Source organism: Somniosus microcephalus, chromosome 2 (assembly GCF_052327205.1).
Source record: "Somniosus microcephalus isolate GS21.2 chromosome 2, FLI_Smic_1.0, whole genome shotgun sequence".
Lineage (NCBI taxonomy): Eukaryota > Metazoa > Chordata > Chondrichthyes > Squaliformes > Somniosidae > Somniosus > Somniosus microcephalus.
In genome coordinates this window covers 248169246-248185932 of record NC_140988.1, presented here as the reverse complement: position 1 = coordinate 248185932, position 16687 = coordinate 248169246, and the positions used below count along the sequence as shown (strand labels likewise).

The 16687-nt window shown below is 47.3% G+C and overlaps 1 protein-coding gene across 1 annotated transcript in view; it reads left to right on the top strand.

Moving 5' to 3' along the window:
• Positions 1–1123: 1123 nt before the first annotated feature.
• mtmr7b (myotubularin related protein 7b) overlaps positions 1124–16687 on the top strand; it is a 215172-nt gene continuing 199608 nt past the window's right edge. The window contains exon 1 of the mRNA XM_085970693.1: positions 1124–1358. Coding sequence (XP_085826819.1) covers positions 1335–1358 — 24 coding nt within the window. The 5' untranslated portion in view covers positions 1124–1334. The remainder of the gene's footprint in view (positions 1359–16687) is intronic.

Sequence of the window (16687 nt, the reverse complement as noted above, 5' to 3'; positions counted from 1 at the left end):
ATGTAGACAAGGGAACTAGATGTAATATCTCCAAGTTTGCAGATGCCACAAAGCTGGGTGGACGTGTGTGCTGTGAGGAGGATGCCGAGAAACTCCAGGATGATTTGGACAGGTTGGGTGATTGGGCAGAAGCATGGCAGATGCAATATAATGTGGATAAATGCAAGGTTATCCACTTTGGTGTCAAAAACAGGAAGGCAGATTATTATCTGAATGGCAATAGATTGGGAGAAGGGGAAGTGCAATGAGACCTGGGTGTCCTTGTGCACCAGTCGCTGAAGGTAAGCATGCAGGTGTAGCAGGTGGTTAAAATGGCAAATGGTATGTTGGCCTTCGTATCGAGAAGTTTTGAGTACAGGAACAAGGATGTCTTGCTGCAGTTGTACAGGGCCTTGGTGAGACCACACCTTGAGTGTTGTGTGCAGTTTTGGTCGCCTTATCTAAGGAAGGATGTTCTTGCCATGGAGGGAGTTCAGCGAAGATTCACCAGGCTGATACCTGGGATGGCAGGAATGACGTATGAGGAGAGATTGGGTCGATTGGGCTTGTACTCCCTGGAGTTTAGAAGAATGAGAGGGGATCTCATTGAAACATAAAATTCTGATAGGACTGGACAGACTAGATGCAGGCAGGTTGTTCCCGATGGTCGGGGAGTCCAGAACCAGGGGTCACAGTCTAAGGATAAGGGGTAAGCCATTTAGGACAGAAATGAGGAGGAATTTCTTCACCCAGAGAGTGGTGAACCTGTGGAATTCGCTACCACAGAAGGCAGTAGAGGGCAATTCTTTAAATGTATTCAAGAAGGAGTTGGATATATTTCTTAAGCCTAAAGGGATCAAGGGATATGGGGAGAAGGCATGATCTAATTGAATGGTGGAGCAGGCTCGAGGGGCCAAATGGCCTACTCCTGCTCCTATCTTCTATGTTTCTATGTTTAGTAAGCTGTGCCTGTTATAAATTAACTGAACTACAATAAAACAGTATTTGGAGTAAAATTATTTCAACTTCAATGAAATAAATCCAAGTCAGTCTGTTTCCCATTTAACAAGAGAAGTAAACTATGGGATTGTTAGACTTTTTGCTACACGGGAGGCGTTAGGACCCGGAGGGAACAAATGCGCAGAGCCTGCTGGGTGAGCGAATCATCGGCTGCAGAGGAGAGTCATGGCTGCAGCAGCACCAGGAGCATCAATTCAGTGACGGAAACTAAGATATTTGTGCTGCATCGTTCAAAGAAAATAAGCACAATCTTTGCAGCGAAGTTAGTTCCGTATTTCTCCCCAAAATAGAAGTAGTAATTGCATTGGTCGCACCCCATATTTTTCAGGGAAGGGATGGAGCACATCAGAACCCCAAAGGTAAAGGCAGATGCTCAAGATGCGACTCGCATCACTGATGTCGACTTATTACAGATGACGTTGGCATTTATTATTTTGACCTTGTAATTTGTGCGGTATTGGATTGGGACAGCTTTAAAAACAATAATTGCGTCGTTTTATTCCTTCGGGTGTATGCATAGAATAAAAACGGATTAAAACATATTCTATAAAGGATAAAAACAATCTCATTCCAAAAACAGCATGTGGCGTTTTGAATAGCTTTAAAGGACTAATGGTCTCTTTAAAAACGAAAACACTTGCACAATTTCGAATTCCAAATGCATTGGCCTATTCGTGTTCCTATGTTCCATTCTGTGATAGACTCAGGAAAATTTGCTCCTTCAGTGTGAAACTATTTGTTTGAGTATGTGTCTTAGATTTACTTGATCAAGGCTGCAACAAGGCCAGGGGTAATTTTTTAAAGCCTTTTTTGAGGAAGGCATGGCATGGAGTTGTTTACTCAATAGTAATGTTTGAAATAACTACTGACCTGTCTGTATCCATCATTATATCTGTAACCGCATCATCTGTCAGTAAGGTGTTAGAAACAAGGGATGTTGATTCGGGGATCAATTAAAATATATAATTCATTTTATTCTATTATTATGTAATCAGTACAAGTCAAACCTGTACACAATCTGGTCACCTGGTGAATTTTATATGGATCATCTGAATTGCTGCTTTGATGTCATGTAAATATATCAACAACCATTACTGCTCCCACCAGTACTACAGTGCAACTTGATAAAGAGTTAACACCTTACTCTTTATTTTGAATATGTTAGTGTATGTATTCCATCATTCTCAGTAGTTTCTATTAGATCTCCATTTTGTATTACTAACAATGAAGCCAATGCTTTATTCATTCTTCAAATTAATTGACACTAGCTGGCATACACAGTGTGAATTCACTGTCTTTTCAGGCCTCACTTAAAAAAAATAAAACTATTGTTACTTTATTTGCATATCAACATGGCACAGCTAGTTTGGTGATGTATGAAATGACCTATTGTAACATAAAATTATACCAAAGAATGACCATAGTTATCACGCTAGGCTTAGAGCTGGGTCTATTTATGCTTAAAAAAAACATACATTTCAGGGAGATTTCAGCTTTTTCCAGTTCTGATGAAGGGTCCCAGACCTGAAATGTTAACTCTGTTTCTCTCTCCACGGATGCTGCCTGGCCTGCTGAGTATTTCCAGCATTTTCTGTTGTTATTTCAGATTTCCAGCATCCGCAGTATTTTGCCATTATATAGATTTCAGGGAGATTTGATTGCGGTGATATTAAAATAAGAAGGGACTAGACGGTGTCCATGTGGATAGCTTATTTAAATTAGATAGATTAGGCAGGGAATATGCATATAAACATAGAACTAGGTTAGACGTCAGGGTATTTTTCTATGCTTAGAGGGTCATAGACCTCTGGAACAAGCTGCTGGCTCATATTGTGAATGTGGATTTGCTGCAAGCTTCCTTGAAAAAATGCAACATCCCCACCGACACCTGGGAATCCCTGGCCCAAGACCGCACAAAGTGGAGGAGAAGCATCCAGAAGGCGCCGAACACCTCGAGTCTCTTCGCCGAGAGCAAGCGGAAGCCAAGTGCAAACAGTGGAAGGAGCGCATGTCAACCCAGGCACCCCACCCACCCGCCCCTTCAACAACCATCTGCTCCACCTGTGACAGAGACTGTAGGTCCCGCATTGGACTCATCAGTCACCTGCGAACTCATTTTTAATGTGGAAGCAAGTCATCCTCAGTTCTGAGGGACTGCCTACGAAGAAGAGAAGAAGGTTTGCTGCAAACATTCAAAAGGGAGCTGAATGAGTTTCTGGTTGAGGCTGATATTAATACATTGATGCGCTATCAATTACTCATAAAAGACGGAGAGTTAGGAGAGTAACTAAAAGGCTTTTATTAACAAAGAACAGAGCATGCCTCTTGTGGTTGACTGGTTTCCAAGAAGGCAGGGGGCTGCAGAGCAGTCACCTTTATACCTGGGCCTGTGGGTGGAGCCAGGGGCGGAGCCAGCAGAGGCATGCTGAGGCATGCCTAGATACAACAGTGTGCAACAACAACAACAACGGTGAACAACAATAACAGTGGTTTACCACATTCACCCCTTGTTTAAAATTGAGTCCGGCGGGGTGAAGTGTACTAAAGGTTCGTGTAAGTAAGTCTATCAGGTGGCCTTGTATGCCGTCCTGATCGTCGTGGTGGCGGCGGTGATGGTGCAGCATCCAACGTTGAATCTGGCGTCTCATTGAGTGGTTGGGTGGTCAATGACGGGTCCTGGGGCTGCGGCATGCCGTCTACCGGGGTTGGGTTGTGGGTAGTGGTGGATGGCAATGGTAGTGTTTCAGGGGCACCCGAAGGTGCGAGGTCTCGTATGGAGACTGTGTCCTCCCACAATGGTAGTGTTTCAGGGGCACCCGAAGGTGCGAGGTCTCGTATGGAGACTGTGTCCTCCCGCCCGTCCGGGTACGCCACGTAAGCATACTGGGGGTTGGCGTGGAGGAGGCTCACCCTCTCGACCAGGGGGTCCATTTTATGGGACCTCACGTGCTTCCGCAGTAGGACAGGTCCTGGAGACGTCAGCCATATCGGTAGCGAGGTCCCCGATGTGGACTTCCTGGGGAAAGTGAACATTTTTTCATGGGGGGTAGCATTGGTGGCCGTACAAAGCAGTGACCGAATGGAGTGGAGCGCCGCAGGGAGGACCTCCTGCCAGCGAGAGGTCGGAAGGCCCTTAGATTTTAAGTTTAAGAGGACGGCCTTCCAAACCGTCGCGTTCTCTCTTTCCACCTGGCCGTTCCCCCGGGGATTGTAGCTGGTGGTTCTGCTTGGACCTCTCGTGAGCAGGTACTGACGGAGTTCGTCGCTCATAAAGGATGAGCCCCGGTCGCTATGGATATAGCTAGGGAAGCTGAACAAGGCGAAAAGGTCATTCAGACATTTAATGACCGTGGTACTAGTCATGTCTGGGCACGGGATGGCAAACGGGAAACGGGAGTACTCATCAATTATGTTGAGGAAGTACACGTTGCGGTCAGAGGAGGGGAGGGGCCCTTTAAAATCGACGCTCAGGCGCTCGAAGGGGCGAGTGGCCTTGATCAGGCTTGCTCTGTCTGGCCTATAAAAATGCGGTTTGCACTCGGCACAGATTTGGCAGTTCCTGGTCATGGTCCTGACCTCCTCGATGGAGTAGGGCAGGTTACGGGATTTGATGAAATGGAAGAACCTGGTGACCCCCGGGTGGCAGAGGTCATTGTGGAGGGTCTGCAGTCTATCAACCTGCGCGCATGTACCACGTGATAGGGCATCTGGGGGCTCATTGAGTTTCCCGGGCCGGTACAAGATATCGTAATTGTAGGTGGAGAGTTCAATTCTCCACCTCAAGATCTTGTCGTTCTTGATTTTGCCCCTCTAATTATTATTAAACATAAAAGCTACTGAACGCTGGTCAGTGAGCAGGGTAAATCGTTTTCCGGCCAGGTAATGCCTCCAATGTCGCACCGCTTCCACAATGGCCTGGGCCTCCTTTTCGACAGAGGAGTGTCGAATCTCGGGGCCCTGGAGGGTCCTTGAGAAAAAGGCCACGGGTCTCCCCGCCTGGTTAAGGGTTGCAGCTAGGGCGAAGTCAGATGCGTCGCTCTCCACTTGGAAAGGGATGGACTCATCCACTGCGTGCATTGTGGCCTTCGCAATATCTTTTTTTATGAGAGTGAAGGCTGCACATGCCTCTGCAGTCAGGGGGAAGGAGGTGGACTTGATGAGGGGTCTGGCTTTGTCCGCATAGTTGGGCACCCACTGAGCATAGTAAGAGAAAAACCCTAGGCATCTCTTCAGTGCTTTTTGGCAGTGGGGGAGGGGGAGCTCCATAAGGGGGCGCATTCTGTCGGGGTCGGGGCCGATGACTCCGTTCTCCACTACGCAGCCAAGAATGGCGAGGCGCGTGGTGCGAAACATACATTTGTCCTTGTTGTATGTTAGATTCAGCCGCTGGGCCGTACGGAGGAATTTCTCTAGGTTAACGTCATAGTCCTGCTGGTCATGGCCGCAGATGGTGACGTTGTCTAGATAGGGGAAGGTGGCCTGCAGCGCGTTCTGGTCAACCATTCGGTCCATCTCCCTTTGGAAGACCGAAACCCCGTTGGTGACGCCGAAGGGGACTTGGAGGAAGTGGTAGAGACGACCGTCAGCTTCAAAAGCTGTGTACTGGCGGTCTTCAGCCCTGATGGGGAGCTGGTGGTATGCCGACTTCAGATGAATCGTCGAGAACACCCGGCATTGTGCTATCTGATTGACCATGTCAGATATGCGGGGGAGTGGGTATGCATCTAACTGGGTGTAGCGATTGATCGTCTGGCTGTAGTCAATAACTAGGCGCTGTTTTCCAGTCTTCACTACCACCACTTGTGCTCGCCATGGGCTAGTGCTACCCTCAATAATCCCTTCCTTCAGGAGTCTTGCTACTTCGGATTTAATGAAGCTCCTATCCCCGGCACTGTACTGCCTGCTTTTGGTAGCGATGGGCTTACAGTCGCGGGTGAGGTTAGCGAACAAGGGGGGGGGGGAGACTTTAAGCGTGGAGAGGCTGCAAATGGTGCGCGGCGGGCGATTTAAAAGCTGCTGGCTGCAGACTGTGAGTGGGGGGAGGGGTCCGCCGTACGCTAATGTGACACTTTTAAGGTGGCACTGAAAATCCAACCCCAGTAGAACGGCAGCGCAGAGATGGGGCAGGACAAGAAGTTTAAATTTTTTGTATTCTGTGCCCCTTACTGAAAGGGTCATTACACAGTAGCCACTGACGTCTGCTGAATGGGATTTGGAAGCCATAGAGATCCGATGGCGCGTTGGCAGGACCGAGAGAGAGTAACCGGCGCACCGTGTCGGGGTGGATAAAGCTCTCCGTGCTCCCGCTGTCGAAAAGGCAGGTAGTGGCGCGGCCGTTTACCGTAATGTCCATCATGGACCTGGACAGTTGGTGAGGGAGAGATTGGTCCAGTGTCACGGAGGCCAGCGTATGGTCGAGCGAGTCGCTGTGGTCGTCAGACGAGGCGGTGGTTGAGTCCGGGTCACCTGCGATTGGAGTTGGAGGCGTCCAAGATGGCGGACAAAATGGCTGCGCCCATGATCCCGATCCCCACGCGGCTGGAGGTGTCCAAGATGGCGGACAAGATGGCTGCCTCCACGGTTCACACGCGGCGCTGCTGGCGTTAGCGGTTCTACCTTTGCAGGCGCTGACGTAGTGTCCTTTCTTCCCGCAGCCAGAGCAGGTAGCGTTTTTCGCCGGGCAGCGTGCTCTGGGGTGTTTTGCCTGGCCACAAAAGTAACATTTCAGGCCCTTGGACATCGCTGCAGCAGTTGGTGCCGGGGGTCCCATGACCCAAGGTTGCGGCGTCCACGGTGCGGAGCGGTTAGGGGAGAATGCGTCCATATTCCGGTGGGCCGCGTCTAGCGAGAGCGCGAGGGACACTGCCTTCTTCAGGTCGATTTCGCCCTTCTCCAGCAGTCTCTGCCGGGAGTAGTCGGATTTGAGGCCCGCAACGAAAGCATCTCGGATAAGTCCCTCCGCGTGTGTCGCGGCCGATACCTCTTTACAATCGCAGGCTCGGCCGAGTATCTGTAGTGCCCGTAGGAATGCCTCCAACGATTCCCCGGACTGCTGTTTGCGGGATCTCAGGAGGTGTCTGGCATAAACCGTATTTACCGGGCGTGTGTATTGTCCTTTTAGCAGATCGATAGCCGCCGTGTAGGTAGTCGCGTCCTGGATGAGCGTGTAGACTTGGTGGCCCACCTTGGAGGCCAGGATTTTTAGTTTGTTTCCATCTAGTGTCACGGCTGAGGCTTCCAGGTAAGCTTCGAAGCAACGCAGCCATTGTGCGAACTTGGTAGACGAACCCGCCTCTTGAGGGTCTAGGTCCAGGCATGTTGGTCTGAGGGCATGCAGCAGCGCCTGCTGCTCAGCGTTTGGTGCCGTCGTTTGCTGCAGCGCCTGCTGCTCAGCGTTTGGTGCCGTCGTTTCCTGCTGCTCGGCGTTTGGTGCCGACATTTTGTTTTTGTTAATAAAATTGATGCGCTATCAATTACTCATAAAAGACGGAGAGTTAGGAGAGTAACTAAAAGGCTTTTATTAACAAAGAACAGAGCATGCCTCTTGTGGTTGACTGGTTTCCAAGAAGGCAGGGGGCTGCAGAGCAGTCACCTTTATACCTGGGCCTGTGGGTGGAGCCAGGGGTGGAGCCAGCAGAGGCATGCTGAGGCATGCCTAGATACAACAGTGTGCAACAACAACAACAACGGTGAACAACAATAACAGTGGTTTACCACATACACAGGGTGAGTAGGACGTTGGGTGATGTGCCTCATGGTCAATATAATCTCCTTGAACTGGTTTTAATTGCTTTTGTGGGGGTGGGGGGAGGTGCAGAAGAAATTCCCAGAATTCTTTTTTTCCCCTCAATTGGCTTTGTTTTAAAAATAATATGTGTTTTGCGCCTCTCTCAGGAGACTAAATGGCTTCTGGTGGATGGGGAGCATTGGCGGTCATGATGCTTAATTGCAAGATAACTTATAGGACAGGCTCGATGAACCAGTTGGTCTGTTTCTCTGCCATTTTCATATATTAGGATAAAGCTATGACTGGTTCATGAAGCACTCGAACATCACCATGGCACCAGTCCATCCTGTTAACTGGATACTGGCGTGTTGTCGTATTTGGATAAATACAGCACTAAGTGGTGTTAAAGCCTTATAACTAGTATATACTCCAGATACAAGTAACTTATGAGGCTAACAGGAGTTAATGTACTTTTTATGTAGTGGGCTACAAATTATCTATTCAATTTAGCTTCATATGTGTTCATCTGTGGTATTTTACAATTATAGCTACAGAAGTAAATTTCATGCTGACCTTGTGTTGTGAATTACTTTTAGCGCCCCGAAAAAGTTAACACCCCCACGCCCGAAATTGAATGGTAGCGCCCCAAGCAGGAGGTGGGGTGCTACTGGAGGCGCTCCCCCTCTTGGGGCGCTCCCATTGAATATCGCGGCACTACGTGCAGCAGCGCCATGCGCGCCCACACCTAGTGCTGTGGTACTGCAGGCCTTCCTCCCTTGATTAAAGGGGAGGTGCCTAGCACAGTGCGCACTGGGGCCCCGCTGGACCACGGGGCAGCGGGCTGCCGGCAAAAAAGCTCAGCACTCAAGAGGAGTGCCAGGATGACCGATCGGGCCCGGCACCCCGCAGGCGGAGGCGAAGACGAGAGGGGATAGGAGCTGGCAGCCGGCCCGAAAAAAAGGCCGCCCAACACCTGCCCTTTAATTTGTGCTGCCTGGCCTCAAACACGGCACCCTGACCCTGTTGGACATAGCCAATGAAGTACTTTGGAAGTGTAGTCACTGTTGTAATGTAGAAAATGCAGCAGCCTATTTGCGCACAGCAAGCTCCCACAAACAGCAATGTGATAAGTGACCAGATAATCTGTTTTTAGTGATGTTGATTGAGGGATGAATATTGGCTAGGGCACCAAGGATAACTCCCCTGCTCTTCTTCGAAATAGTGCCGCAGGATCTTTTACGTTCGCCTGAGAGGACAGACAGGGCCTTGGTTTAACATGTCATCCAAAGGACGGCACCTCCAACATTGCAGCACTCCCTCAGTACTCCACTGAAGTGGTTGGATCAAGAGTAAAGCACCTTCTACTCCACTCCAACAACTCATTTTATCCTGAAGTGTCAGCCTAGATCTTTGTGTTCATGTCTCTGAGTGGGATGTGGACCCACAACCTTCTGACTCAGAGGTGAGAGTGCTACGAACTAAGCCATGGCCGAGGAACCCAAGGCATGATGATGTGTGACTTGGAGGGGAACTTGGAGTTGATGGTGTTCCCATGCATCTGCTGCCCTTGTCCTACTAAGTGGCAGAGGTTTGAGAGGTGCTGTTGGAGAAGCTTTGGTGAGTTGTTGCAGTGCACACTGTAGCCACGGCGCGCCGGTGGTGCATGGGCTGCCGATCAACGGACTGCTTTGTCCTGGACGGAGTAGAGCTGGACGTAAAAGATCCTATGGCACTATTTTGAAGAAGAGCAGGGAAGTTATCCCCGGTGTCCTAGCCAATATTTATCCCTCAAAAACAACATCACTAAAAGCAAATTATCTGGTCATTATCACCTTGCTGTTTGTGGGAGCTTGCTGTGCGCAAATTTCCTACATTACAACAGTGACTACACTGTAAGGTCCCACAAACAGCACTGTGATAATTGACCAAAAAGTACTTCATTGGCTGTAGAGCGCTTTGGGAAGTCGGGTGGCCGTGAAAGGTGCTATATAAATGCAGCGATCCAGACAAGTGGAGAGTATTCCATCACACTCTTGACTTGACTTGTACCTTGTAGGCGGTGGAGAGACTTTGGGGAGTCGGGAGGTGAGCCAGATAACCCAGCCTCTGACCTGCTCTAGTAGCCTGGCTATTTGTGGCAGGTCTAGTTGAGTATCTGGTCAATGCTGATCCCCAGGGTAGGGGATTCGACGATCGTAATGCCATTGAATGTCATGGGGAGGTGGTTAGACTCTTGTTGGACGTGGTCATTGCCTAGCACTTATGTGGTGCAAATGTTACCGTTTATCAGCTCAATCCTGGATGTTGTCCATGTCTTGCATGTGATGTGACCCATTGAAGTGACTTGTAAACAATGCTGAATGGAGAAAGGAACCATTGTGACTGCATTGCTGGTCTTAACTCCCCATGTGTGGGATAATACATTGTTATACCCCTGATATGCATGGCAGAGTGGTTCAGTGAATTGGAGCGTGTGCCACAGAATAGTAAGTCTCAGGTTTACATTCATTGTTTTCCCCATGGCAAGTTTCTTATCTCAGGAGAGCCACTGTGCAGACATGTTAAGCAGAGACCGAGGCCGTGATTTTACTTACCTCGGCGGGTCTGTGGCGGGTGATGTCAGTGGCGGGTGATGTCAGTGGCGGGTCCCAACCCCGCTCTGTGAAATGACTTTCCATTAATAGAGCTTGTTAAGCCCGCCCAGCACGTTTCCCCAGCCAATTAGAGGAAGCGGGTCTGATGATGTCATTTGATGACGCGTCATCAGCCAGTTTCCTTAACGGGACCATGGCCAACTTTACTTTGACATTTGTGCTGTCATTGTTCTACAGCATTGAAGTGCTGCAAACACAGACAATCACTGCACAGAGGTGCAGGGCTGCGCCCAGGTTCTCTCATGACTCCCTCCATATGCTTATGGAGGGAGTTTGAGTATGCAGGGAGGTTCCCTTCCCTTCCGATGGGCGGAAGACACCACCCAGGAGATCAAAGCAGCCTGTTTGCACATTGCACAGGAGGACACAAGCAGGGATGTCGTCAGGAAGACCTGGATGCCGTGGCGCAAACCTTTCAATGATCTCAGTAGATCACGAAACGTGACCTCGGTCGCTGCTTAACATGCCTGCACAAAGCCACACTCACCTTCATCCTGCGGTGTCCCTCATCACATCCCCATCACTCTGCCTTCCCTACCCTACCCCTGCACATCCTTACTCACACCAACTTACCTTGCGCCTCCACCCATCCCTCTTTCTCTATCTACATTATCATATCCCCATCTCACTAGCCACCCCTCACACTCACCCTCTTCCTACTGCAATCATACCAACTAACAACACACAAGAGTAGCCACTTGGGTGATTTATCCAATGTTTATGTAAAGTTTGTGTTAATGTGGTGTCAAACATTGAAACCTTTATTTTCAACACTGTGCGTTGTTGGACAGAATTGTGTGCACCTTTGGAAGTGACTTAGTGAGTTGCAGTGAATGGTGAGACATAACGGTACCCCCCACAATGGTGGTGAGTGTGAAAGGAATGGCTTGGACATTGTAGGGATGCTTTACGGTGTTGGTGTGGGGTGGTGCCAACCTAGAGCATCATAAGGCAGCCAAGGTGTACAGCGTCAAGTGAAGTAACTCTGAGGATCAAGGTGAGACAGTATAAAGGGCACCCATGTTGATGGAATAGATGGCAGGTGAAGTAGAGATGACAGAAGACATCTGTCAATGATAAGAGAGTTCTTCCAATGAGGTGATACTGGATGGAGAGTGGAAATTCTGCAGAATCTGTGCTGGAAATGGGCTGAGAAACAGCTTGTGGCTGAGCAAAGTGATCTCTCAGGTGGGAGCTTTTATTGTACATTTGAAGCTGTCAAGTAATCGGCTGGAGCAATGGCCACTGAACTCCCATTCAGTTTGACAGCCGTGGTCCCCCAACAGTGTAGTTCCTGTGGCCATGAAGTTAAAGTGAAAAGCTAAGTTAAAAAAGCCTGTTAAGCATCTGTCAACCAGATGCTAATGAGATTAATTGGGTTGTCCGCCGCTGCCTGTCGGGTCTGCTCAGTGCTGACAGACCTAACATTGGGAAAGGTACGTGGCGGCAGGATGACAGCGGGGTCCCGCTGACCCCCAGAAAATTCCGGCCCAAGTGATTCCCTTTAGGGATGGATAGAAAATTGGAGGCTGTACTGTGAGGTGCTTTGGTATAGTTTCCTATGTTAAAGGTGCTATGTAAATATAAGTAGTAGTTGCTATCATTCTCCTCATGCACATCCAGCAATTTATAAAATAATATTCTTGTTGGAGGCCTGGGGAAAGGTCTTTAGGGGGAGAAATTCGGTATCGCCCCGTTTGGCGCCTGGCACTAATTATCGCCTCCGACTGCAAATTTGGCTTCTATCACCCCTGGAGGTGATTTGAGCGCTAAATCAGGCACTACACACCTCTCTTAAGGTGCTAACGCCGAGGAGCGAGGCACTACCTCAGAGCGCTGGCGAAGCTCGTGATGTCAGTTAGCAATGGAACACAGACACACTGGCACCGGCCAGTTCTTAAAGGGGAGGCTCGATCTTGCTCTCCATCCACACCTTGCTCATTGCAGCCTTGAAGCACGGCCTGGAGAGACCTGTATATCAATTCTGCTGGAAAGAACAATGGAGAGGTCCAGGGAAAGAGCTCAGAGTGCAGCCCCCATAGTCTCTTCTAAATCGATGCAAGGAAGGTCAAATCAAAATGAACTTGCAAAGTGCTGCTCAGTACCCAAAACTCCTTCACACAGCGTTGAATCTTTCCAGAAGTCTCTCTCTCTCTCTCTCTCTCTCTCAGAATGCGTGGTGCAAAAATGTCACCGACAAAAAAAGGCAGGAAATGGTCGCCTTTAAATAGCACTCCCCCAGTCCCTTCCCGACTGCAAAACACTCCCCTCAACCTGTCGTTGCTAGCACTCAATATCTGGTCCGGGGCGTTGCACACTCGGCTGACGTCACGATCTTCGGGTGCAGGAGATCGTAGCGGTAGTGTTTAGCGCTGCCGCAAAATGTCTGATCAATTTTGCAAGTGGTGCAAACATTGCCGCGCCTGGGCGCTAGTTGCTTTGTGCCCCGTTAGCGTCCTCTTAGGGTGTTAACGGGAGGCGAAAAGCAACCAAATTTCCCCCCCTTAGTTTCTAATTTCAGCTGGAGAAAGTTCATAGCAGTGGGACAAAAACAAAAGAATGTTAAGTATATTGTACTAAGAAAGCCAGATGAGCTATGAAAGACAGGCCAATACAGTCGTGGTGATCAGAATGGCAAAAGCACTTGTGACTCTCAGCTGGCTATAACTGCTGTAAACCTTTTTTTTAAACCTAAAATGGATTTGCATTAAATGTTTTTTTTAAGTACTGATAATTAAGGTTAGAGCAAGTTCCAAAATTAATTGCAAATAATGGCTGAAATAACAATTACAATACAGTAAACTCTTTCTTATCCGGCACCTATGGGACCAGGATGGTGCCGGTTGATGAAAAATTCTGGATAACAGAGATAACGGTGCTGCTTTTCCACTCAATTCAATTCAAATCGCTTTATTGGCATGATAAGGTACATCTTATGTTGCCAAAGCATCGAAAAACATTTATGGTTGAACACATAAACGCAGATCTATTCATACAGTGTATAAACAGATATACCCCTGAGTGTATAAATATACATTCGTATAATTTGTATATACTCTTTTCTTAGGTTTACTGGTTGTCCCTCTGTTTATGACAAGCTGTAACATAGTGTGCCGCTAAGGTTACACAATTTCTCTGTTCCCCTAGTAGGTATGGGAGTTTTTGGTCGTCATTCAAATTTCTGAATTCAGGGCATATTTTTGTGAATTTTTGGTAGAAATTCTCCCTGATGCCCTGATATTTTCCACAAGCTGTGAGGAAGTGTCTCTCTGTCTTCACCACTCCCTGACTGCAATGAGAGCATATCTTGTCCTCTCTTGGCAGCCGGGTCTGTCTGTGTCTGCCTTTTTCGATGGCCAGGCTATGTTCACTAAGTCTGTACCTTGTCAAGGTCTTTCTCAGTTTGCTATCCTTTACCATGGTCAGGTATTCAGCCATGTTGTATTGTCTGTTTAGGGCCAAGTAGCAATTGAGTTTGTTTTGGGTTTTTGTTGTTTCTGCCCAATATGAGAGGTATTTTTCCTTTTGCTTAGTGACAATTGTGTTGGGTCGAATTCTCTGTGCTACGATGTCACTGTCCTGGGGCTGGTTATTGTTAGTAGTGTTAGTAGTTACTTCACTGAGTCCCAGGACTAGTTGACTGAGGGTATTCTTCTTTATGGTCCTCTCTTGGCATTTCAGGGCTTCGTAATGATAGCAGTGGGGGTTGCTCATTTTTAGGTGTTTCCAAAATTTGGTGGCTCTTTTTTGGATAGTAATTATTAATGGATATTGGCCTAGTTCTGCCCTGCATGCATTGTTTACGGTTTTCCTTTGAGTCCGGAGGATACTTTTACAGAATTCTGCATGTAGGATCTCAATTGGGTGTTTGTCCCATTTTGCAAATTCTTGTTGTGTTAGCGGTCCCCACACCTCACTGCCATAGAGTGCAATTGGTTCAATTACTGATTTAAAAATTTTGAGCCAAATGCTAATTGGGATTTCTATTTGGATTGATTTTTTAATGGCATAGAAAGCCCTTCTAGCTTTCTCTTTCAGTTCATTCACAGCCAGATGAAAATTTCCCGTAGAGCTGATTTTTAAGCCCAAGTATGTGTAGTTAGTGGTTTGTTCAATTTTAGTTGTTCCTAGTGTGAAATTTATTCTGGGTCCCTGATGTCTGGATCTTTGCTGAAACACAAGGACTTTGGTTTTTTGGGGGTTTATTGTCAGGGCCCAGGTCTGACAGAATGACTCTAGCAGATCCAGGTTCTGCTGTAGACCCTCCTTAGTTGGTGACAGCAGAACCAGGTCATCTGCATAGAGGAGGAATTTAACCTTGGATTCATATAGGGTGAGGCCGGGTGCTGTAGATTGTTCAAGTAGTTTTGCCAATTCATTTATGTAAATATTAAAGAGTGTCGGTGAGATGGGCGAGCCCTGCGTCACACCACGCCCCTGTGGGAAGTATTTTGTTTGTCTGTCTCTAATTTTAACTGCACATTTATTGTTTGTATACATTGATTTAATTACATCATATGTTTTTCCCCCTACACCACTTTCAATAAGTTTCAAGAATAGACCGTCATGCCAGATGGAATCGAAAGCCTTCTGGAAATCTATAAAGCAGGCAAAAATTTTGCTTTTGTTTTGATGAACATGTTTGTCAATTAGGGTCTGTAGGGTGAAGATATGATCTGATGTTCTATAGTTTGGTAGGAATCCAATTTGGCTTTTACTCAAGACATTGTGCTCCTCAAGGAAGTTTATAAGTCTTTTGTTTATGATACTACAGAAAACCTTCCCCAGGTTACTGTTTACACACTCACCATCACCACTAACTAACTCGGCCACCGCGGGAGACTCGGACTCGGCAAAACAAGTGCTGGATGGATTCGGCAAGATTACCGGTTATTGAGGTGTTTTGTATTGAGATATATCTATTTTGCTGGTTATTAAAGTATTCCGGATGATAAAGTGCCGTTTAAACAAGAGTTTACTGTAATTTGATTACAGGAGACTAATGATATTTCAATGAAAGTATTACTGTTTTGGTATTTCACTTTTTAATGTTTTTTTTTTACTGTATTAGCTTTGTGTCAAGCAGTGGTAAATCAAGGGCAATTTATGGCCATGAAAGTATGTTGCTTTAAAATTTACAAAAAAATAACAATGCTGCTTTATGGAAACCACTGCACAGTCATATAGGCCAAAGCAGAATCTGGATTCACAAGTGCATGCCTCAACTTGCTGTGTGAGAGAGACCTGTGAACCTGGAGCCAAAGGGGGCCTGAGACTTGGGTAAACAAAAGCTAACATTTTTCCCCTACCCTTTCCTAAAGACGCTGACTCATTCTGGTGCACAATTATACAAGTACTGGCTTCTTGCCATTCTTCATGTGTGAATCTATCAGTAAGTGACAGCTGTGGAGGACATCATAGCCGAACCTGATGCTGGCATTGGGTCACTTGCTAGCAATGAAGAGTGGGAACCTCTGGCTGCTTTTTTCCTCCTCCCCTAGCCCAGGAGCACTGAGGCCAATTATCATCCCTCAGTGAGATTAGCGAACTGAGCAGGGACTGAACTTGGGACCTTCTGGTTTGTTTGAAAGCATAGATTGGGTGGTGCATTTACCCAGTAGGTAATGAAAGATCGTTTTCATTAATACCATTATAGTGATATTTTGTACAAGTTGCCAAGTTCAGCCAATATGGAATAATCTGATAACATCGCCTAATAAAACTGTCTCTATATAACATGACACAAAATATAACTAAGTTATGCTAAGCAGTCTAATAATCACCTCCTCCTGCTAATTTCAACATAGTGGGGATAGCTTTCAATTTCGGCAGGGTCAGAAAACAGCCAGTATCAGATTGGCTGCCGGCTTTGCACCTCATCCGATTTTCATTTCCATTGAACTGGGTGGCTCTTCCAATAACATCAGTTTTCTGCCCCCGCTGAAGTTGAAAATGACCCCCAGTGTCTCTCCACAGTAATGATTTCCTAGTCCAGCCAGCAGGTCGAACCAGCACTATCCAATCAGCCTCCGATGACATCATGTAAGTGGATCAAGAAAAAGATTGCACAGGGGCTAGCAGTCCTCAGGTACCTCATCCAAAGGCCCATGCTTCATATGAGCTTAGTCAATTAGTGTGGGCAGGCTATTTGAGTGTGGACGTCATCACTGTTACATTCTGTTCTCACCCAATGTCCACAGGCATTATCTTTCTAGCAGGGGTGGGGTCACGGTACAATGGTTGAAGCTGGAACTTTCCTGGTCTCTATGGCGAGTGAAAGAAGAAAGATTTGCATTTATATAGCACT